Raw genomic sequence first — 24516 nt, forward strand, 5'->3', positions numbered from 1 at the left:
CTCTTAGCTCCGCCTCCTCCTTCTCTGCTCTTAGCTCCGCCTCCTCCTTCTCTGCTCTTAGCTCTGCCTCCTCCTTCTCTGCTCTTAGCGCTGCCTCCTTCTCTGCTCTTAGCTTTGCCTTCTCCTTCTCTGCTCTTAGCTCCGCCTCCTCCTTCTCTGCTCTTAGCTCTGCCTCCTCCTTCTCTGCTCTTAGCGCTGCCTCCTTCTCTGCTCTTAGCTCTGCCTCCTCCTTCTCTGCTCTTAGCTCTGCCTCCTCCTTCTCTGCTCTTAGCTCCGCCTCCTCCTTCTCTGCTCTTAGCTCTGCCTCCTCCTTCTCTGCTCTTAGCGCTGCCTCCTTCTCTGCTCTTAGCTTTGCCTTCTCCTTCTCTGCTCTTAGCTCCGCCTCCTCCTTCTCTGCTCTTAGCTCCGCCTCCTCCTTCTCTGCTCTTAGCTCCACCTCCTGTGATTCTGCTTTGCATCCGCTCTTGCTCTCCCTCTGTTCAGCAACTTGCCGTACAGGTTCCTACCTGTTTCCATATACCCTCCAGTCTGAACAGGTTCTTACCTGTTTCCATACACCCGTTTGTATACCAGTTTCTACCAGAGTATCAGCCCTGTCTGCCAGAGTGCCAGCCGTGCCCGGCTGCCTGCCTGTATCTCTGTCAAGCCAGTCTGCCCATCAGGGCCTCTGCCGTACCCGTCCGTCAGCCAGTGTCAGCCGTGCCTGCCTGCCTGTGTCTTGTCCCCCGGTGGGATCAGCATCCACAGTCAGACTCCACCCTGGAGTGGCACCTGGTAGCTACCTACTGCACTAGTCTGATCTCACCATCGGAGGCTCCAGCGAACACCTAGGAAGCTACTTAGTTACGCCCCTTCCAGGGAAATCTGGTCTGTGGTCCACCCACGTCAACCAGTCTGGGCGCGAACGTTGCATTGACTTCCCATTGCTTTCATAGCATAATGGCTCTGTATAGAGCTCATCACCGTGACCATCAGTCCCTGACCCCAACTGGGTTGACAGTCTACTTTCGTCATTTCATAGGCACTGTTGCGTCGGTTTTCACTTGACCTCATTAGGAAACATTTGTGGAAGTAGCTCAAGCAATGAGAAAATGCCAATGTCGTCCTTGGATGGATTAAAACCCAGAATCCTAGCGCTGCAATTGCAATACAACTCTAAGCCACCGAGCCCAAAGGGAAATAAGACATTCTTCACGTTTTAATCAGATCAGGCATATGGGTCAGTGAGAAAAAACAGATACTCTATTGACTTGATATGGATTTGTGTGCTTCCTATAAAACGGACGACCAATGTATGAGAAAAACGTTTGTGTACTAAAACACATAGGCCACATCCACACATTCAGTATTTGGCCACTGTGAAGAATATGGGGAGATTTAATGGCAGCTTACAATTCTCCATCAGCATGTGTAGCTGTAACAGGACATCTGGCTCAGCAGGTGGTCTAGCCCCACCAGCTAGTATCCAGGCTTATACAGGATGCCAACAAGTAGAGTTTATGCTGTGTGACTGCTTCATTCAAACTTAATCCAGTCAGATAGGATTTCATAAGGAGATTTCAGGAGAATATGGAGTTATTGTACGTCCTAGCCACACACTGATTAAATTTTTGAGATCTCTGGAACGGGCCGAGCGCCTTCCAGGGTCTTGATCCATTCTAGCAACCCAGGGTGGTACCTTTTTGTTTGGACTGTGTCTAGCTTGGAGCAGATTCCGTCAAGATCTGCTTCATAAATTTTACATTACTTTTTTTGTTGTTATATTTTTCAAAACCTCTTCAGGAGAAAACCTGTCAAACAGTTCCTCATATGAACATCAAAGTGGATTTCCCATATAAATTAATAGGAAATGTTTTTGCAGAGGATTTTGGAGCAGATTGGCTCCACAAAACTCTCAGGAAAAAAATCTGTGTGAATATAGCCATTGAAAAGCTGCGCATTTTAATTTTCACCCCCACAGCACGCAGAGACTTTGAAAATGAAGCAGTTTCATGTACAAACATTATAGTGTGTATTTTGGTAGAAATCACGGTGGATTGTTATTTGGGGATAAACAATGTTCCTTAGTAGTAGTGATGAGGGAACATGCTCGGATGAGGAGTTATCCGACATGTTCGGGTGCTACCCATGTATCTTCGCGTGCTCGAAAAATATGTTTAGAATTTGGAACAAACAGGCAATCACTGCACATGTTGCGGCTGTCGAACAGGGCGAAACATGCAGCTGCTGGGACTCGAACATATTTAGCAAATGAGCATGCTCAGATAACACCTTATCCGAGCACGTTCACTCATCACTAACTGCTAGCACTGATCAAAGACCTAAGCTATTTTCACTTATTACATGCAGCGCTAAAGGAAGTTCTCCAGACAATTTTTTTTGGAACTTTTTCCTTTTTTTGAGCAATTTGCCAGCTCTTGCTTTGTTTTAAGAAGGTCTGTGTGTTTACCTCATTGTCCCACTTGATGAGCGTTGCTGTGAGGGGCCAGCTCTGCATGACATGTCTTTGGCAATGCACAGAGAAAGGTGTGGTCTCCATTCACACGGGTTAAGTGGAATGCCTGTGTGACCCGCTCCCGACTCCTGCTCATTCACATCACTGACTTCATTAGCGCACAGATACCTCTCTGGGCTCCGCCATAAGCTGCTGCTGATAATGGAGCGGTGGGAGCCCCTGAAAACCCTTTATCATTCAAATGCCCCCTGCTTTCTCCAGCACAGAACAGGTCTAGCTGTGGCTATAGGAGTAAGGGAGATTATTAGCCCTGAAAAAACACATTGCTGGCTGCTGGAAGACCCTTTGTTTCCAAGATGCACTGTGATCACTGTGAGCAATTAATTACCGACTCTCCATCATGAGATCCCAATATGTATGCAACACCACCTGTCTGCATCAGGCAATGAGCGCCGCTGGGCCATTTCCAGAAAACATTGCACATCTTGAATATTAAAGAAAAATATGTAGAATTGAGAGTCCTCAGTGGTTGATACCTTTTAATGGCTAACTGAAAAGATGGTAACAGATTGCAAGCTTTCGAGACTACACAGGTCTCTTCATCAGGCAAAGACTTTACCTGATGAAGAGACCTGTGTAGTCTTGAAAGCTTGCAATTTGTTACCATCTTTTCAGTTAGCCATTAAAAGGTATCAACCACTGAGGACTCTCAATTCTAAATATTTTTCTATCTACTGGCTAACACGGTACCAAGATATATATCTTTCCTGTATGAATATTAAAGAACATTTATGGAAACCTTTGCCCTGTTTGTCTTCAGTGTCTTCTTGTTTTTACCTTTTTCTGGGTGACAACTAGAGTTGAGCGAATATATTCGGAAACTATCGCTGAATCCTCTGTTGCCATATTGGTACCCTATTCATGCCGAATTTATGTTTGACGATCGTTTCCGAACGTATTTGCTCACTTCTACTCCCATTGACTCAAATGGCGTTTTGCGAATATTGCAAATACAATATTCTCCGGCAATCAAAATCCAAACCGAATATTGGAAAATTTGCTCAACTCTAGTGACAACCTTTGATTTCTCTTTTTTGGGACCTGCGCACACAACCTTAGAACTCGTAAGAGTGCTGTTCATGGTTTTGACCGATAGCATTCATCCTCATGTTATTTTATGGGGCTGTGCACATGTCCGAATTTGTTTCCTCGGACCGAAGTTGGTTTCGCAGCACGCAGAATTTGCCTCCGAAAATCAGATGATGCTCGCCCATTTATATGGATCTCTGGAAAAAATTGGACTGCGCAAGTATAACATCCGAGTGCTGTCCGATTTTCACGGACTAACGTAGTGGAGAAGCTGGAGAAACTTTTTTTTCTTCTCCCTCCACCTCCGAGAAAATCGGATCACAATCTGATCAAACTCTGATTTTCTGAGAGTTGGAGAGAATGGTCTTCTGCACCCGCCCTTATAGCAGTTGCTTTTCTAGTAGTCTAGAACTGTAAATTTTCTTATTAATTTACTGGCATATCCATGTTCCATGTTGTATTCCCCACCCACACTTCAAAAGTTGAGGAGCATGACAGCTAGGTTGACAAACTTTTTGGAGCTTTGAGGCTATGTGCACTGAGTTTTTTGAGGAGTTTTTGGAGCAGAAATTGAGAAACTCCAAATTGTTCTATCTGGTGGAAAAGGCTTTGAAAAGTCACAATGTTTTGGCGTAACACAACAATGTGCAAAAAAAATCAACTTCTGTCCTGTTCACGCCATTCTTGCCCCAACTCTGACAAAGTGGGCAGAACTGAGGTGTGACAGGGGTGTGTTGACCCCTGCTCATCAAATTTGTGATAAGCGCAGTGTTTGCTGCGCCACAAATCTTACTCGAGAGGGGGCTGGAATAAGATTTATGGCAAGATGCACATAGCAGCGCACTCCAATATTCAATATTCAATTAAAGGCGTGAGCCTCTTAATGAATATGGAGCCCCGTCATCAAAACGGTCTTAATGAATCGCCCCCCTTTGAGTTTCTACTCAGTGTCTGCTCCGAAGAGTCTTTTTGCAGGGTTTTCCGCTCAAAAATTGGGTATATGAACATTGAGTTTTTTAATTAGAGGAAACTGAGCAGAACCTCCATGTTTTTTAGGAGTTTTTTTTTTGTTTTTTTTACATTTTTGAGGAGGATTTGAAAAGTTTCCTCTCGGCTCCTGCTCAAAAAATTCCCTGTGGAATCCAGCCACTGACACCCCCGTAGATAAATAGAGGCACACCTTTCCCTCTGCCAGAAGACCATGGCTAGATTGTTCAATGTTGATCTGTGGCACTAAAAGAAGTATCTGATTGTGAGGGTCCCGGCACTCTCAACCCTACTCACCAGAATGTCTCATAGTCAATGTAGATGATCAAAATAGACAGATGTAGGTTAGGCGCCATTCACACTTCCAAGTTTTACCTATTTGCTCGGTCTGTGTTTCTCTTCTTCTAATTAGAGTTTTACAAAATCATGAACACAAAGCAGAAAAAACTTTCTTCAGAAGCTCCACATTTCCAGATCTAACGTTTGCCCAATATGTCATAGTTTTGTTGTGGAATTTTACTGAATTGCAAAGGTTTTTTTGCCTCTTTATTTGCCAAATTGCTGTTTTTTATGATAAGTAGGACTTTTTTATATATACTATATATATATATATATATATATATATGTATAAAATATTTTAATAGCATACATATGAACTAAAATAAACTGTAAAAGAAGTCGCCTCTTTCCATTATAGACTTTCTGATATGGGGTTTTTACATTTTTTGGGTTGTCAAGGCAAGGCTAACGACGTAGTTTATAATAGTGGTATTCATTTTATGCGCCATTGAACAGTCTGTTTAACTCAAGACTGAATTGGTACTAAAGGAAATCTGTTAGCAGGTTTCTGCTATGTAATCTAAGAGCAGCATAATGTAGGGACTGAAAACCTGATGCCAGTGATGTGTCACTTACTAGGCTGCGTTTTTCTTTCAATAAAATTAGTGTTTTATGAGCAGGAGATTATCACTACAGGACTAGGTGTCTCGTACCATCTGGTCCAACCTCAACCCCACCACTGATTGGCAGCTTTCTGTCAATGCACACAAAGCTGTCAATCAGTGATGTGGACAGGGTTATACACACACAGCTCAGCATTCTGAGCTCTGTTAGATCTGCAGCAGCGAAAACTATGACTCTACTATAACTTCTGCAGCCAGTAAACTAAGCGACACGTCAATGGAATCAGGGTTTCTGTCCCTGCATCATGCTGCTGTAAGATTTCGTAGAAACAAAACAGCTAAAAGATTCTCTTTAAACTGAGTGTAGGTAATAGACAAGTCAGAGTTTAATAAAGACATTACTCTTCATCATTATAAAAACAAATTTTTTAGGCATTTAACTTTTTTTAAGAGGATTGGTTTATAATTAAGGTAGCGAAATAATTTTCATAAGTATGTTTCACCGCCCCCCTTCAGCTTTGGTCATCCTTATTGAAGGGCTACTAGATAAGTTACAGATGCGCCTGCAGGTGAAGTTGCTTGTGTTTCACTTGTAATATTCGGATCAGACTTGTTGACATGCAATACACCATCCTTTTTCGGGAGATACGGGATAACCCATTCCTATTAGATAATCATCCGATACTGCCGAAGCAGTACATTCAAATTATTATTAGATTATATGAGTTAGTTTTTACTTTTGTCTTATCCCTATGTGTTTGCCAGTGTGAGTTGCTATGATATGATATATACATACACACACACACAGCTTTGCTACATAAACACACAGTTCTGCTACATCAACACACACTTACCTTGTTTGCCAGTGTGAGTTGCTTTGACATAATTAATCTGTGTAGTATTAATAAAATAGTAGCGTTGAGCAAAAAGGTTTGCAGGACCACTACAATAGAACAGAGCCCTGCGATTCTCCTACACACACACAGCTTTGCTACATAAACGCACACAGTTCTGCTACATCAACACACACTTACCTTGTTTGCCAGTGTGAGTTGCTTTGATATAATTAATCTGTGTATTAATAAAATAGGAGCGCTGAGCAAAAAGGTTTGCAGGACCACTTCAATAGAACAGAGCCCTGCGATTCTCCTACATACACACACCCTTGCTACATAAACACACACAGTTCTGCTACATCAACACACACTTACCTGCTGACATCACCACTAGGTCATCTGATTAGCAGGCCAAGCATGGCATCATGCGTGAGATACAATGCACCATAATAATCTGACGAGGTCTACTAATCAGAAGAGACGCTGGGCATACCAGCAGGTAGGATGTTCGAAGGGCCCTGGTTCGGCAGCCACAGACCATTGGACCAGTTTCCTGCCAGTCTTGTTGCTCAACTTGACATAATACATCTAATAAATAGAGATTTCCTCTTAACTGTCATGGCTTTTCCTTTTTAGGAATGCGGCTTTGGATTTGGGGAGGACGCGCATTGTTTACCCTGTCGACCTAATAGGTTTAAGGAAGATTGGGGTTTCCAGAAATGCAAGACTTGCCTAGACTGTGCGTCTGTCAACCGCTACCAGAAAGCAAACTGCACAGCGACCGGGAATGCCGTGTGCGGAGAATGCGTACCAGGGTAGGACGTATATTCATATTATACATCCTCTGCTCATTTATACATTACATTATTTTCCAAAATACAAGGATCAATCGCTGTCAGTCGTTGTTATGGCCTTCCCAGGTCATATATTACTGTTATATACAGTATATATATTATGTTTATGAAATAACTTGGTATAAGAAAAATGAGAAAATACTAATTGTCTATGCACACTCTTGGGCTGATCAGGACCGGAGTGTACAGGAAGGTTACAGTAGTTTAATACTATGAGACAATCACAGATTCGGAAAATATTAAAGGTGTTGTCCGCTTCCACGTTTCTAAAACGGCTCAGAATAGATTAAAACAATAAAAGAGACAATACTCAGCCTCACTGATTTCCTCCTCCAGCCGCCCCCCTTGTAACACTGCCAGCCCACCTTCACCAATCACAGATAATGTATTTTACATACTATAGGACGCCCTTACTATAGGAGGAATCCAAGTTTTTGACAGCAGGTGTAATTGTAGTGCACTATGGTAGAATAGGGAGGTAAAAGATCTATTGTTAGTGTTCATCTGCAACATATAGCTTTACATTACGAACATTATGTACAGCGCACACATATACACAACCCTGCTGCATGTACAGTACATGCACACAGCTCTGCTACATAAACACACACAGTTCTGTTACACAGGCACACATAGCTCTGCTATATTACATCAGCACAGTGTGCTCTTAATTCTGCTACATCAGAACACACACATCTTTGCTTAACACAATAAAACTCTGTTGCATGCACACACAGCTCAGCTAAAGCAACACATGCAGCTCAGCTACATCAACGCATACAGCTCAGATACAACACACCCTCGCACAGCTGTGTCATCAAAATACAAACAGTTCAACAACAACACTCTCAGCTAAAACACTTAGCTCGGCTACATCACAAATGCACAGACACAGGTCAGCACACTCCAGCACTCTCAGCTCAGCTACAACACATTTAGCTCAGCTACATCGTCAGTACTCACAGTTTGAAATTCATTCCAGTCATGTGACTGATCACAAAACCTAAATTGTCCTTCAGGTAGTCAGGACGTGCAATTTTGGTGATGTTTGGGTCCTGCTAGCTTTCTGTCTTGCCCTGCACCGATCAGACTGATCATTGTAGGGCAGGAGAGAGAAAACTGCACCGCTGCACAGTTCCCTCAGCGATCAGGAGAGACGCTGTGTCGGCACACTCCTCCATCATATGAAGCTGTTTGTGGACTATAATACATACATACATTTTTTTAGCCAGAAGTTTTTCTTGCTAGACGTCTTATAGTCTTAGAATCTGGTATTTTCTCCATGAAAATGTGCCCGATACAGCCTGCCGGCGACACTTATCTGTTCGGCACCTGAGTTTTCTCCGATCTCTTCCCGATATTTTTCTGTAGAGGGGGCACTGGGCGATCATCCTTTCCTGGATATAACACTTTATTTTGACAAGCGAAGTTCAATTAAATAGAGCTTAGGTGGGCTCAGTGGCAGCTGATTAGCCCCTCTGCATTTCAATGGCCCTCTGTAGAGGTCTGTCTGTAGTAAATGCACTGCATTGGATTGGGGCTACATCACCCTCTTAAGATTGAAGAGGAGCGAAATATTTTTCTAATGAATTAAAAAACGGGAACTCTCAATTAAAGCGAGGAACTCGTCCTGAATCCTTAATCCAATCTGCCTTTGTGTCGTGCGTAGGCCTCTCTCTTACTATGGAGCCTGTACTGCCACCGGGGACGTACAGGACGAGTTATTTTCTGTACGTGAATATCCTACCCGAATATACTCGTTACTCGAGATTTCTCGAGCACGCTCGGGTGACCTCCGAGTATTTTTTAGTGCTCGGAGATTTAATTTTTCTTGCCGCAGCTGAATGATTTACATCTGTTAGCCAGCATAAGTACATGTGGGGGTTGCCTGGTTGCTAGGGAACCCCCACATGTAATCAAGCTGGCTAACAGATGTAAATTATTCAGCTGCGGCAAGAAAAACTAAATCTCCGAGCACTAAAAAATACTCGGAGGACCCCCGAGCATGCTCAAGAAATCTCGAGTAACGAGTATATTCGCTCATCACTATTTATAATATTTAGGCCTCATTCAGATATCAGTGAAACACACGATGCCTGGACTGACCGGGGGTCTCCTGACTTGATCTTGACAGCCCACAGGCACATATGAAGGTGTTGAGTTTGTGCCGGGAGGCCCTCGGACATTCCGTACATCACGGTCCATACTCACGGACTTTACAGCAGCAACGTGGACTATAGGAAACATTAGTCAGGAGATGTTCATTGACTTTTATAGGAGAGTTCTCTAGGCATACTCTGTGATCTGTGCAGAGGTCATTGTGCAGAGAGGTGGGAGGAAGTGAGCTGTTACATCACTTATTGGGAATGGTGGATCCTGTATTATGTTTATAGAGATCTTACCTTTGTAAACTTGTGTGATAGTTAAATCGCTGAGGAGTGATCTACAGAACAGGACATATCAGCCTAATATTAGTTTCAACATGTGCTCCACTTTAACAAATGAATGTTAAAGGTGTCTCCCATGGCTCTTGTTACATTATTATGCTACGTGAGGCCTATAGTCACTCAGCGGCTTCCATTGGGCTACTCTGCTCTTACTACTTCCCCTTGTCTGATATTCGGACAAACATGAGAAGTGAGAGCACAGCAGCCTAATGGCGGCCGCTGATTGACTGCAGTACTCACATAGCACAATAATGTCACGTGAGCCCTGCAGCCGACATCGCTGGAGCAGCGCCAGGAGCTGAGTATATTGTGTTTTTATTTTACAAGGGAGGCTACTTCATGTAAAAAAATGAGTAATCCAGGTAGTAGACAACCCCTTTAAGGACTTGCTGTAAATGCAGTCATAGCCAGCCTCGGTTCACATTCCTTTGGCCATACTATGAAATCACATTTATTTTCCGGCACGCTTGTAACTTGCTCTCACTACACTGGATCATTTTTCAGCTCTTTGTGGGCTTTTCTGGTTATGATTGCGCCTGTACGTTTCTAAAGTATTTGTTCCACTCCGCTTGGCTAAATCCACAGACTTCTCTGTTGTGATTCCAAACCTGCAATGACCATGCCTGACTAAAGTAACTCCGAGCGGCCATGTTGTCAGGAATGCAGCAATTGTTGTTATATGCTGCACAGTAATCTCACGCTACAGGATCATCTCACTTCTGCCGCGCGATACAAGGGTAACCGAGAACATCTTTATCTTCTTGTCTTGAGGACCTCTCCAAATATAACATTGATGCAATAGTCTTAGGGCGAACAAACTATCATATAAAGCGAAAATGAATTACAAGACATTGGAAGCCTTTCCACACTTCACCCTCAAATTTTGGGAACTGATCCCCGTCCTCTTTGCTGCACTTTTGGACACAGCAGCATCACCGGATGAGCAGAGGAGCGCCCGCTCAGTCATCCCTTGTTACTGCTTGTCTATGGGGTAGTTGTCAACTGGACCTACTTTAACGGCAAAAGAAAATCATAAAATTGGACATCTGAAATATTACTCTGCAAATCGTATTCATCCGATTATTTTTATGTGTAAGTTAAATGGCTGTGATTAAGAAACAAAAGAAAACTCTTCTCTTTTGCAAAGAAGTCATCTTTAGAAGGGACAGGTCAATGAGGGTGGAAATGTTCTGCGCAGGACGGAGCAGTTTCAGTGCCTCTTCTGCCAGCTCCCGGCAGTAGTCAACTACGTAGTGGAGAACGGAGCTAGGCTGTAATTGATCCGAGGTAGTGGAAGTGCTCTGTCCTTCCCAGTGCACTTCTAGTCTAATTTGCATAAACTCATAGAATGGTAGAGTTGGAAGAGACCTCCAAGGTCATCGTGTCCAACCCCCTGCTCAATGCAGGATTCAAAGCAGGATGTCTGTCCAGCCTCTCTTTGAAGACTTCCATTGAAGGAGAACTCACCACTTCTTGTGGCAGCCTGTTCTACTCATTGATCTCCCTCACTGTCAAAGAGTTTTTTCTAGTATCTAATCTGTATCTTCCCCTTTCAGTTTCATTCCATTTCTTCTCGTATTTCCATGTGCAAATGAGAATAATGGTGATCCCTCTACACTGTGACAGCCCTTCAAATAGTTGTAGACAGCTATTAAGACTCCTCTTAGCCTTCTTTTTGCAAGCTAAACATTCCCAGATCGTTAAACCGTTCCTCGTAGGACATAGTTTGCATTCTGCTCACCATCCTAGTAGCTCTTCTCTGAACTTGCTCCAGTTTTTCAGTGTCTTTTTAAAATGTGCCCAGAACTGGACATAGTATTCCAGATGAAGGCTGACCAAGGAGGAGTAGAGGTGGGTAATTGCTTCACGTGATCTAGACTCTATTCTTCTCTTAATACATCCTAGAACTATGTTTGCCTTTTTTGCTGCTGCATCACACTGTTGACTCACGTGCAGTCTGTGATCTATTACTATACCCAAGTCTTTTTCACACGTGCTGCTGCTTAGGCTTCTTTCACATTTCCGTCGGTACTCGGCCGTCGCCAAGCGTCGGCACGACGTACTGATGGAAGTTTGTGAATTTGTGAGTGACGTGAGCAGCGGACGCAGTGTTTCAACGTATCCGCTGCCCATTGTAAAGTCCCAGTGAGGAGGGGGTGGTGTTCCGGCCCGGCATGCGCAGTAAAAAAATGCAGGACACGGCGTACGAAAAAACGTTCCCTTGAACGTTTTTTCGATTCGACGGCCCGCCAACTACCGACGAATCCAGTGCACGACGTATGGAACGTGTGTCCATACGTCGCGATGCGTCAGTAATACAAGTCTCTGTAAAAAAAAAAAAAAGACATCCTGCGGGCAACTTTGCAGGATGCGTTTTTTCCACAGAACGACGCATTGTGACAGATCTAAAAAAACGGAAATGTGAAAGTAGCTTTAGTTCTATTCCTCCCATTCTGTAGATGCAATTTTCATTTTTCTTGCTCAGATCAATGTTAATCAGGCTAAGTGGGTAAGTCCGAGTATAAACATTCATAAGGGATTGTGCAGCCACTCTGACATGGATTTTCAGGGTAAATGCACCAGACCCATCAGGTCTAAGAGAAATTAAAAAAAATGAGTGCATTTTGAATTGCAAAATCTGGTGTAAAATTATACGTAAAATATATGCAAAAAATGTAAGAAATAATTACATTTTAGGAAACCTAATCTGGAGGAAATGACATTTAATAAAGATCGGCATTATATGTTACAGGTTTTATAGGAAGACAAAGCTCGGTGGATTTCAAGACATGGAATGTGTTCCCTGTGGTGATCCCCCGCCAACATATGAGCCTCAGTGTGAGTACATGTTATTAATTCTTGGATTATTGCAATCTGTTCCTTTGTTATTCCTCCCGGAAATGGATAAATTACCTGACAACCGGATGTTACCATTTCATAGTCATTACCCTGTCACTGTGGGGAATCCACACTGGTTGGACGTGGTCAGAGGGATTTCTGAGCGCTCTGGACACATATTTCTACACAGTATGTAACCAAATCTTTGGAGTAGTGAGATTTGGAACATCTCATGTTGTGACCTTTACATGTTGGGTTAAGAATATATATAGAAGCTTTTCTGATTCTATAGCTTCTCGTCAATGTCAGAAAAGGGGTGTATGTGATTGTTCGGAAATATGTAAATATCGTATGAAATTAGTAAACTGTGATGTCCGTTTTCATGCAGAAATTTGGCGTCCAATTTTGCGGGTCATTCATGAAGAGAACACATCTCTGTTGTACCTTTATTGATTGGATTAAAGAACTTTGTCGCATTTTTGTCCTTGAGTTTTACTTACAGACTGCTACCTTACCTCCACTGTCCCAGTCCTTGTTGACATGGCATCAGCAATGACTTTGTGACTACAGCACATGACCACTGCAGCCAATCACTAGGCTCAGCGGTCATGCCAATGTAGACCGAGTTTTTTTTCCCCCTGGAATAAAAATCACCTGCAGGAATTGATAAAAAAAAAATAAATCAACTTCAAGGGAACCTGTCACCAGGTTTGGCCGATACGAGTTACGGCCATCACCTTTCAGGGCTGATATACAGCATTATAGAATACTGTACATCTGCCCCCAACCCAACCTGTAAGAGAAGAAAAATAACTTTTATTATACTCACCTGGGGGCGGTCCGATGGGTGTCACTAGTCTTGGTCCGGCGCCTCCCATCTTCTTACGATCCCCGTCCTCCTGCTTGGTTCATGTAGATGACGCGTCCCTATGTCATCCACACAGGGTCCCCGGCGGAATCGTGCTCCTGCGCAGGCGCACTTCTCTGCCCTGTTGAGGGCAGAGCAAAGTACTGCAGTGCGCAGGTTACGGGAAAGGTCAGAGAGGCCCAGCACCTGCATTAAGACATCACAAGAGCATGTGATACTGTTCCCATAGCTGTATGCAGCGCCGGACTGGGGAGACAAAGGTCCACCAGTAACATTGACTCTGGGGGCCAACTGTTCATATGCATAACATTATTACATTACCTTGATATTTATTAAAAACAATGTGTACAATTGTGGAAGTTTTTCCTTATCATCTATATGGAGACAAACTTAAAGGGGTTGTCCCACAAAGTACATTTTTATTAATAAATCTTCAGACACCGACTATATGACCAAAGCATTTGGTATCTCCTCGCGGTGAGAGGCGCACAAAGAAATCCCGGTGTCCTATAGCAGAAGTTCTAAGGTGACTCTGCCACCCTCCAAAAAAAACTTTAATATTTGGTGGGGTTACAGAACATATCTCACAACTTTGAAGCCCTTATAAAGTAGTTTTCTTCCTATTGAAGCCTCTAGATTGTCCTTTTATTGCTCCCATAAAGTTGATGCCAACAAAAGTGCCCCTAAGACAGTATGATACCCCCAGAGTGAATAACTCCACAGTACCTTTCACAGGCATAGTATGAAGACCCTGTTATACCCCCCCTCAACTCCCCTGTATGGTGACCCAACACAGTATGGTGCCCCAACTGTGATCCATATACAGCCCTGCAGACACTATAATGGGCCCCACATAGTCCTCCTTACAGTATAATGAGCCCCACCTACTGCTCCATACAATATAATGGGCCCCACATAGTGCTCCATACAGTATAATGAGTCCCATATAGTGATCCATACAGTATAATGAGCCCCAAATAGTCCTCCATTCAGAATAATGGCTCCACATAGTCCTCTATTCAGAATAATGGCCCCATATAGTCCTCCATATAGAATAATGGGCCCAAAATAGTCCGCCATTCAGAATAATGGCCCCACTTAGTCCTCTATTCAGAATAATGGCCCACATAGTCCTCCATATAGTATAATGGGCCCGAAATAGTCCTCCATTCAGAATAATGGCCCCACTTAGTCCTCTATTCAGAATAATGGCCCACATAGTCCTCCATATAGTATAATGGGCCCGAAATAGTCCTCCATTCAGAATAATGGCCCCACTTAGTCCTCTGTTTAGAATAATAGCCCCACATAGTTCTCCATACAGTATGATGGTCCCCACATAGTCCTCCATTCAGAATAATCGCATCACATAGTCCTCCATATGGTGACGCGGGCTAAATATAATCAACCCAAGGGCCAAATTTGACCCGCAGGCCAGAGTTTGTCACGTATGCAGTAGATGTTAGGACGATTTTAAAGCAGTGCTGCCTGGGATAAAATACAGGTGGTCTCTAGGGAAATTATTTTGAAACCAATATACATAGATTTGACACAGATTATGTTTTTTTTTAGGAAGCATATTAATTTTGTAATTATTTCATTTGGCCATGAAAGTTATTTTTCCGATTCTTTATTTTGCTTTTTTTTTTTTGAATTTACCTTTTCAATCTCGCGCCAAAAATATTGTGCAAGCGCGTCAGACAAAACCTGCAACTGCGTCATTTTCAATAATGTCCCGACATATCGAAACTTTTTTTTTTCTTTAATGAACTACTCTCAGAGTAACCCTGCAGCATATTAAAACATCTTGTCCCGTTTTTTTTTTTGTGTTGACTCTTTCAAGAGCCATTGTTGATTCAGGCGCAGCAACGGAGTTGATAAATTGTCTCTCCCCTATAGTCGGCAGCTTAGATCTTAGTTGTGAAATATTTTTTCAAGAAACCTCCGATGGGGGCATTGAAAGTAACTTGTCTCCAGCAGATGTGTGTCTATTACAGGACAGCACACACAGATTAGATTTCAGCCTGAAAACCCAAGTAGTCTATAAGGGAGAGGCAAATATTTGTAAGCTTCTCTTCAAGTGCTTTGGTGGCAAATGAAAGTGTTAATGCCTGTGGGGCCCCCATAAATTAACCAAGTCTTTTGTAACCCTGAGATACTTTGGCAAGTGTTTTGTTTGCCTGTGAACACTTGTAAGGGGCATGAACTTCCTGTGCTAAAGGCTTATAGAGTGTAGCGAGTTTATTAAGACTTTGATCAGAAATTCTAAGAAGTAGTAGCAGTTGATTATTACCCAGCTGGCAATAACTCTCCCGTGCTCCTTCTATTCACTGCCGGGGGTTTTTCCAGATATTTGAAAACAGAAACCGGTTTAAACATTTACGGTACTTTTTATTTTTTTTTTTGTCTAAGAAGGGATGGTGGAGACCTCCTCGTAGAAGAAGCTGTAAACTTATACACTCGATGCCTGCCTTCTCTTATAAAACCATTTTTAGGTGAAAGAATCATGAGTAAAGCTAACATTTGAACTTTGAATAGTTTTTGTATTCAAATTAAAATTTAATGTTTTTTTTTTTTAGAAAACTTTTTGTGGGCTTTTTGTTTACTTTTTTTTTTTTTTTACTAACGTTGGTCGGGGGCAATGTCAACCAGGCTTGTCTGATTTCCGACTGCCGATCGTATTGTTCTCCCAGAGATAGGTCATAGAGATGTATGCTGGCGGCTTTCTCAAGAGAGAACATTGCAACGCTCGGCTGAAGGGGACGGATGTTCTGTGTATGGGATTGTTCGAGGTTATGTATCGGGTCAGGTAGTCACAATTTAGATACAACTTGATGTGGTTATTAGCTTATTAATCAATACTGGAATAATTACTGTAGGCTGGACTAGTTACTGTAGGCTGGACTAGTTACTGTAGTCTGGACTAGTTACTGTAGGCTAGACTAGTTACTGTAGGTTAGACTAGTTAGGCTATGTTCACACTCTGCAGATTCCACTGCGGATTTTTCCGCAGCAGAATTGCAAAATCCGCAGTGAAAACCCATCGCGGTTTTTACTGCGGATTTATCGCGGTTTTTACTGCGTTTTCTTCTGCGGATTTTCATCTGCAGTTTTCTATTGGAGCAGGTGAAAATCCGCAGAAAAGAAGTGACATGCTGCGGAATGTAATCCGCAGCGTTTCCGCGCGGATTTTTCTGCAGCATGTGCACAGCGTTTTTTGTTTCCCATAGGTTTACATTGAAATGTAAACTCATGGGAAACTGCTGCGGATCCGCAGCGGTCAAATCCGCTGCGGATCCGCAGCAAAATCCGCAAAGTGTGAATATAGCCTTACTGTAGGCTGGACTAATTACTGTAGGCTGGACTAGTTACTGTAGGCTGGAATAATTACTGTAGGCTGGACTAGTTACTGTAGTCTGGACTAGTTACTGTAGGCTAGACTAGTTACTGTAGGTTAGACTAGTTACTGTAGGCTGGACTAATTACTGTAGTCTGGACTAGTTACTGTAGGCTGGACTAGTTACTGTAGGTTAGACTAGTTACTGTAGGCTGTACTAATTACTGTAGTCTGGACTAGTTACTGTAGTCTGGACTAGTTACTGTAGGCTAGACTAGTTACTGTAGGTTAGACTAGTTACTGTAGGCTGGACTAATTACTGTAGTCTGGACTAGTTACTGTAGGCTTGACTAGTTACTGTAGGCTAGACTAGTTACTGTAGGCTGGACTAATTACTGTAGTCTGGACTAATTACTGTAGGCTGGACTAGTTACTGTAGGCTAGACTAGTTACTGTAGGCTGGACTAATTACTGTAGTCTGGACTAATTACTGTAGGCTGGACTAGTTACTGTAGGCTAGACAAGTTACTGTAGGCTGGACTAATTACTGTAGTCTGGACTAATTACTGTAGGCTGGACTAGTTACTGTAGGCTAGACTAGTTACTGTAGGCTAGACTAGTTACTGTAGGCTGGACTAATTACTGTAGTCTGGACTAATTACTGTAGTCTGTACTAGTTACTGTAGGCTGGACTAGTTACTGTAGGCTAGACTAGTTACTGTAGGCTGGACTAATTACTGTAGGTTGGACTACTTACTGTAGGCTGGACAAGTTACTGTGGCTGGACTAGTTGTAGGAGCAACCCAGTCCACACCTTTGTTTCATATCACAGAAATCCATATGCTATACACAGGCAATAAATATCTGATACTTATAAATCCCACCCGAGGAACCCCTGGCCTGGGCATAGGGTGGGCATCACAGACACAGGACGTACATCTACTATAAATTTGAGCATACTACTCAACAATGCACATTCTTGTTTAAAGTGGGTCCGTTACCAGAATTCACAATATAAACTGCATAAATAATTAAATAGATCCTTTAGTCCTGATGAGGCTGGTCTACTTATGTTTTATGTTTTAAGAACACCTATATAATTTTGGAATTAAAATGAACATTTTACGAGTCCAACTTTTAATATCAGGCAAGGCATCTTTCACAAAGGATCTTTCACAAAGGATCTTTCACAAAGGATCATGCAGTGATTCTGACGTGTTTTCAGGCCTAAGATCTCATTTGTCCAGTTTCTATTGTGGGCAGATCTGCTTTAGCTGTAGTTTCTTCACACGATATTTTATGCATTGCAAAGACATTTGCTTTTAAGGTTTTAGTGCTCGGAGCGGCCTGAGTTAGTTTTTCAAGTATTTAGTATATACAGAGCTTTGCACACATTATATATTTGCACAGGGCGCAGACCGCTCCACTTACCAGCAAAGGGAGATAAGAGTCATTTACAGCGAAGGCTGAGAAATCCCCGATTTATAACACACATTCATGGCTTACATCGGGTAAAGGAATAGATCGTTTTACTCTTTCGCAACAATTTCCATCACTGCCTGCCGCCGTACGGATCACACCAATATCATCACTGAAATACCACCGACCTAATGTACCTACCGTACCTATCTCATATATCACCGCTACTTTCTGAATAAAATTGGTCTATCTGATAAAACGTCTGTCTGTGATATTTAAGCACAGGCCTAGAGGTTCGCCATTTTCTGCTGATATCTCTTAAACATCATAATCTTACTGACGTAAAAAGACCTAACCCACTTTATGTCCTACAACAATACCACTGTGTTAGTCCCACTGCTGCTCATAGATCCATTGTCTAAGCACTGTGAGGGTGATCAATGAGTGGGACAGGCTGCCACGAGAGGTGGTGAGTTCTCCTTCAATGGAAGTCTTCAAACAGAGGCTGGACAGTCGTCTGTCTGAGATGGTTTAGTGAATCCTGCATTGAACAGGGGTTGGACACGATGACCCAGGAGGTCCCTTTCAACTCTAACCTTCTATGAGTCTACGATGATACCAGTTATCTCTACGGTTTTTGCACTTTTTCAGCACTGGGGCAGAAGAGGATGGAATCGGGGAGGAGATCCACTCACTGGATCTACAGGCTGTTGGGGTACTGACAGATACAGACCAAAAAGGGCCCCTGTGAAAGAACAGTGTATGGGCTCTTTACAGTCCTATAGCTCCTCATCAAAAATATCACCTGCTTTGGAGGTGGAAATGGGCCCCCTTACCTCTTGGGCCCCCATATAATGTATCACTTCATTTAAATCCAAAATTTATTTTTTTTATTCACCCAACATTTTTTTTAGATTTTTTTTTAATTCTTTTTTTGATTTAGAAGTCAGATTTGAAGAATTTTTTGTAAGCAGAAACACCTCAAAATATTTGATGTTGCTTCTTTTTCCACATAGACGAAAACACATGGGAAAGATGAACACTATCATGTGCACAAAAGGCCTGTTTTCCTATGGAAATAAGTATAACAAAAAAGGTTGTGTGACGAAAACCTAAGGGTATGTTCACATTTATTTATTTTCGCTGAGTTTTTGGAGCAGAAACTGAGCAAAAACTCAAAAGTTTTTGAGAAATTTTCAGTCTTTGAGGAGGATTTGGAAAGTTTCCACTCAGTTTCTGCTCAAAAATACTTTGTGTGGACAATACCCTAAGGGTACAGGTCCTGCTCAAAAAATTAGCATATAGTGTTAAATTTCATTATTTACCATAATGTAATGATTACAATTAAACTTTCATATATTATAGATTCATTATCCACCAACTGAAATTTGTCAGGTCTTTTATTGTTTTAATACTGATGATTTTGGCATACAACTCCTGATAACCCAAAAAACCTGTCTCAAAAAATTAGCATATTTCACCCATCCAATCAAAATAAAAGTGTTTTTTAATAACAAACAAAAAAACCAACAAATAATAATGTTCAGTTATGCACTCAATACTTGGTCGGGAATCCTTTGGCAGAAATGACTGCTTCAATGCGGCGTGGCATGGAGGCAATCAGCCTGTGACACTGCTGAGATGTTATGGAGGCCCAGGATGCTTCAATAGCGGCCTTAAGCTCATCCAGAGTGTTGGGTCTTGCGTCTCTCAACTTTCTCTTCACAATATCCCACAGATTCTCTATGGGGTTCAGGTCAGGAGAGTTGGCAGGCCAATTGAGCACAGTAATACCATGGTCAGTAAACCATTTACCAGTGGTTTTGGCACTGTGAGCAGGTGCCAGGTCGTGCTGAAAAATGAAATCTTCATCTCCATAAAGCATTTCAGCCGATGGAAGCATGAAGTGCTCCAAAATCTCCTGATAGCTAGCTGCATTGACCCTGCCCTTGATGAAACACAGTGGACCAACACCAGCAGCTGACATGGCACCCCACACCATCACTGACTGTGGGTACTTGACACTGGACTTCAAGCATTTTGGCATTTCCTTCTCCCCAGTCTTCCTCCAGACTCTGGCACCTTGATTTCCGAATGACATGCAAAATTTGCTTTCATCAGAAAAAAGTACTTGGGACCACTTAGCAACAGTCCAGTGCTGCTTCTCTGTAGCCCAGGTCAGGCGCCTCTGCCGCTGTTTATGGTTCAAAAGTGGCTTTACCTGGGGAATGCGGCACCTGTAGCCCATTTCCTGCACACGCCTGTGCACGGTGGCTCTGGATGTTTCCACACCAGACTCAGTCCACTGCTTCCTCAGGTTCCCCAAGGTCTGGAATCGGTCCTTCTCCACAATCTTCCTCAGGGTCCGGTCTCCTCTTCTCGTTGTACAGCGTTTTCTGCCACATTGTTTCCTTCCAACAGACTTACCATTGAGGTGCCTTGATACAGCACTCTGGGAACAGCCTATTTGTTGAGAAATTTCTTTCTGGGTCTTACCCTCTTGCTTGAGGGTGTCAATGATGGCCTTCTTGACATATGTCAGGTCACTAGTCTTACCCATGATGGGGGTTTTGAGTAATGAACCAGGCAGGGAGTTTATAAAAGCCTCAGGTATCTTTTGCATGTGTTTAGAGTTAATTAGTTGATTCAGAAGATTAGGGTAATAGGTCGTTTAGAGAACCTTTTCTTGATATGCTAATTTATTGAGACAGGTTTTTTGGGTTATCAGGAGTTGTATGCCAAAATCATCAGTATTAAAACAATAAAAGACCTGACAAATTTCAGTTGGTGGATAATGAATCTATAATATATGAAAGTTTAATTGTAATCATTACATTATGGTAAATAATGAAATTTAACACTATATGCTAATTTTTTGAGAAGGACCTGTATGTTCTTACTATCTTTTTTTAAATGGGGATTTTGAAGCTGATCCCCCGGAGTTATCCGTGTCCGTGTGCTCACGTGGCACATTAGTGTGGCACACGTGCGGCAGCCGTGTGCCGTCCATGTGCTGACTGGGTACCATACGCACCGTGCAGGAGACAGCGCTAGAGTTAAGCGCTGTCCCCTGCTTTGGGTGCTGAATCCAGAATTCATTCCTTTTTCCCAGCAGTGTTCGCTGGAGAGAAGGAATGAAAAATAATTGTTTTGTTTTTTTTGGGGTTTAAAGTAAAGTTCTCGGTAATCTCCCCCCTCCCTCCCCCTGTGCGCCCACCGCTGGCATTAAAATACTTACCCGGCTCCCTCGGCTCTTCCCTCCTCTCAGTGTCGCAGCTCTTCCTGTACGAGCGGTCACGTGGTGCCGCACATTACAGTGATGAATATGCGGCTCCACCCCTATGGGAGGTGGTGCCGCATATTCATCACTGTAATAAGCGGCACCACGTGACCGCTCATACAGGAAGAGCTGCGACGCTGAGAGGAGTCATTGGGGGAGCTGGGAAAGTATTTTAATGCCAGCGGGTGGGCGCACAGGGGGAGGGAGGGGGGAGATTACCAGGAACTTTATTTTAAACACAAAATAAAAAAAAAACAATGATTTTTCATTCCTCCGCTCCAGCGAACGCTGCTGGAGAGAAGAAATGAATGGGGCTTCAGCACCACGCTGGGGGGACAGCGCTTACAGTAGCGCTGTCTCCTGCACGGCACACGGACTGCACACGGACAGCATCCGTGTACGGTACTTGTTTTACACGGACCCATTGACTTTAACGGGTCCGTGTGATCCGTGCACTCCCACGAACACTGACATGTCTCCGTGTTTTCCAAACGGACACACGGTCCATGAAAACACGCTGACATGTGCAGAGACACATTGATTTTAATGTGTCTACGTGAGTCAGTGTCTCCGGTACGTGAGGAAACTGTCACCTCACGTACCGGAGCCACTGACGTGTGAAACCGGCCTTAAAGAGTATGTTTTTTAATGTGTATTTTAAAGCAAATCTGCTTCAAAATCAACGTACGAAAACGAACTCTATGCGAACATACCTTAGGCTTCCTCTCCGAAATCAAAGAGAATGTAAAACGTTTTTTTTCATGTCATTTTTGGTAATGGAATATGCTCTTAATTTCATGTAAAAAAAACCTGAACATACCCCAAAGGATTGTTCATATGGAGTCTTTTGACTTGGATTTTTCCGTATAATTAAATCCATATCGAAAAACTGCATAAAAACTTTTTGATGTGTTTTTCAACACTTTTTTTTTGCATGATCTTTGAAATGAATCAAATGCTTATTACAAGCAGATTTGAAGAGTTTTGCTCTTATTTAAAGGGATTTTTGAGCAAATTTTTCTGTTGTAGAAGACTTTATTTTCTAGTTATTCAAACATCGACCCAGCATTCCTGTTGTTCCAACGCCCATAGGGGCCTGGATTATTTGTTGTTTTTCTCTGGGTGTGATGGTTGTGTCTGTGTTTTATTATTAGTACTGATGAGCTATTGTCTAGCAGAATCCGACTCTGCTCTTTTTAGTTAGAAAATTATTAATCATCCTGAACACACACCCAGCAGTTCTTTAGTTACCATCCAAGTCCCTAAATCATTTGTGACAGCGGGGGCTGCTGAAAACACCGTCCAGATGGGGGGACTGATGTGTGTGTGTTTAGGTTTTTTACATATCACGGTTTGATCAAAGTTCTTGGTTAGAAGAATGTTCTGCATGTAAGCCATCAATTTCAGAGTCTGCTGCCTTTCTTATCCACCTATCGTTTACATGAAAATATAATTTGTGCTGTGCAGACAGTCCCAGTTACAGCTGGAATTTTTGTTCTGCTTTCTAAACGTAAGCAAAACTTTTACAAAATTAGTGCAAAACTTTTGGCAAAACTTTAAAAAACATCAGTGCAAAACTTTTCAAAAATCAGTGCAAATCTTTTGGCAAAACATTAAAAAAATCAGTGCAAAACTTTTGGCAAAACATAAAAAAATCAGTGCAAAACTTCTAAAAAAAAAATCAGTGCAAAACTTTTAGCAAAACTTTAAAAAAATCAGTGCCGACCCTTTATACACCACATAAGTACAGAAAATATCGAATTAGATTGTTTTTTCAATAAAAAGAATAGGCAGTAACACTGGTTCTTTTTTTCTTCTTTTTTCATCTGAAGTCTTTGCAAAGTTTACCTTCTGTAATTTGATAAAAAGTCTGGTATTTCCATCTCTCGCAAAGCACAGGTGTATATATAAATATATATATACTGTATTTAGCTTGTAAGCATTCAGTCCCTGAATAGTCCCTATGCTGGGATTTTGCAGATACCAATATGATATAATATAAAGTGTTCACCTCCATCCAGATGTCCTTTGTTTTTGCCACATTGACAGATAGGAAAGGCACAGAAGCTCAAAGGCTTTGGGCGGAAGCGGTGTCTGTTTGGGGATTATTGTGTCCCCCCCTCTATATTCTAGACAGAACATGCGCACGTTCACTTTTCTACACAATCCAGGGATATAAAATGTGATGTTTTGGTCATTTCATGTGATCTTAATAAAAAAGCGGGTTGCAGATACATTCGAAAAATGTCAGCCTTAGTACCCTAAATCTCAAATTTGCTAACTTTCACTTTGTGTTTTGGCACCCGTTGGCTGATCTCGTCGGAGCTTAAGTCCAAACCTTCTGCTTATGCGCCGACTGGGCCATTGACTATAATGGTGTTGACAGAGCGAACTTGTGCTCTCTTGTGCATGATTTTCGGGCATTTACGTCTAATGGAAATGGACGCCCCATCGCAGTCTTCTATGTCTGCGTGTCCACCTCCTGTAGGTGTACATGCCCAAAAATGAGACACAACAGAGCGCTCGTTCACTCTGTAGGCACCATTATAGTCTATGGTCCCACTCGAATCCCATTTTGCAGGGGGTTTGGACATAGGCCCCAACGGGACTAAACAACAACAACAACTAAACTAAACAACAAGTGCCAAAATGCAGTATGAAAGCTCCATAACGGACAAATCGCCAATGCATATGCAATCCAATGTTTGATGAAATTCTTGTACTGTGCAACAATTAATGAGGCTATCTGGGACTATTCAATTTTTTTTAGTTGCTCAATACCGGTCTGTCACAGACCGCTCCTGCCGGCGATTCAGTGGCTTCCGCTGACGTCACATCGACAGAGCTGCTCTATCGACGGGTCGTGACGCATGACTGCCAATGTTATGCTGATTGACAGATGACACCCCGTGCCTAACTGTGGGTAGCCAAACTATCAGCCTGATGTAGGCAGTGACACCCCGTCGACAGAGCAGCCCAGAAGAATTGCTGTTCTATTGACGTGGAGCAGCTGAATTACTGGCAGGAGCAGTCAGGGACTACTCTGAGCATGCCCATAGTAAAAAAAATTGTCCTGGACAACCCCTTGATCTAATTCGTAAGTGATAATTGAGGGCCCTGTTCTTTGTATTGGAATGGATTGGGAACCTACTCAAGCACCAAAACCATGTTCTCCCCTCTCAGTTTGCATTATAATCATTGACA

At 42.6% G+C, this 24516-nt stretch overlaps 1 protein-coding gene across 2 annotated transcripts in view; it reads left to right on the top strand.

The window, feature by feature from the left end:
* TNFRSF19 (TNF receptor superfamily member 19) overlaps positions 1–24516 on the top strand; it is a 95536-nt gene that overhangs the window by 45423 nt on the left and 25597 nt on the right. For both annotated transcript variants that reach the window (XM_069759121.1, XM_069759122.1), the window contains exons 4-5: positions 6906–7084; positions 12323–12408. In XM_069759121.1, the coding sequence (XP_069615222.1) occupies positions 6906–7084; positions 12323–12408 (265 nt within the window). The remainder of the gene's footprint in view (positions 1–6905; positions 7085–12322; positions 12409–24516) is intronic.

The sequence above is a fragment of the Ranitomeya imitator genome, chromosome 3, assembly GCF_032444005.1.
Source record: "Ranitomeya imitator isolate aRanImi1 chromosome 3, aRanImi1.pri, whole genome shotgun sequence".
Taxonomy (NCBI): domain Eukaryota; kingdom Metazoa; phylum Chordata; class Amphibia; order Anura; family Dendrobatidae; genus Ranitomeya; species Ranitomeya imitator.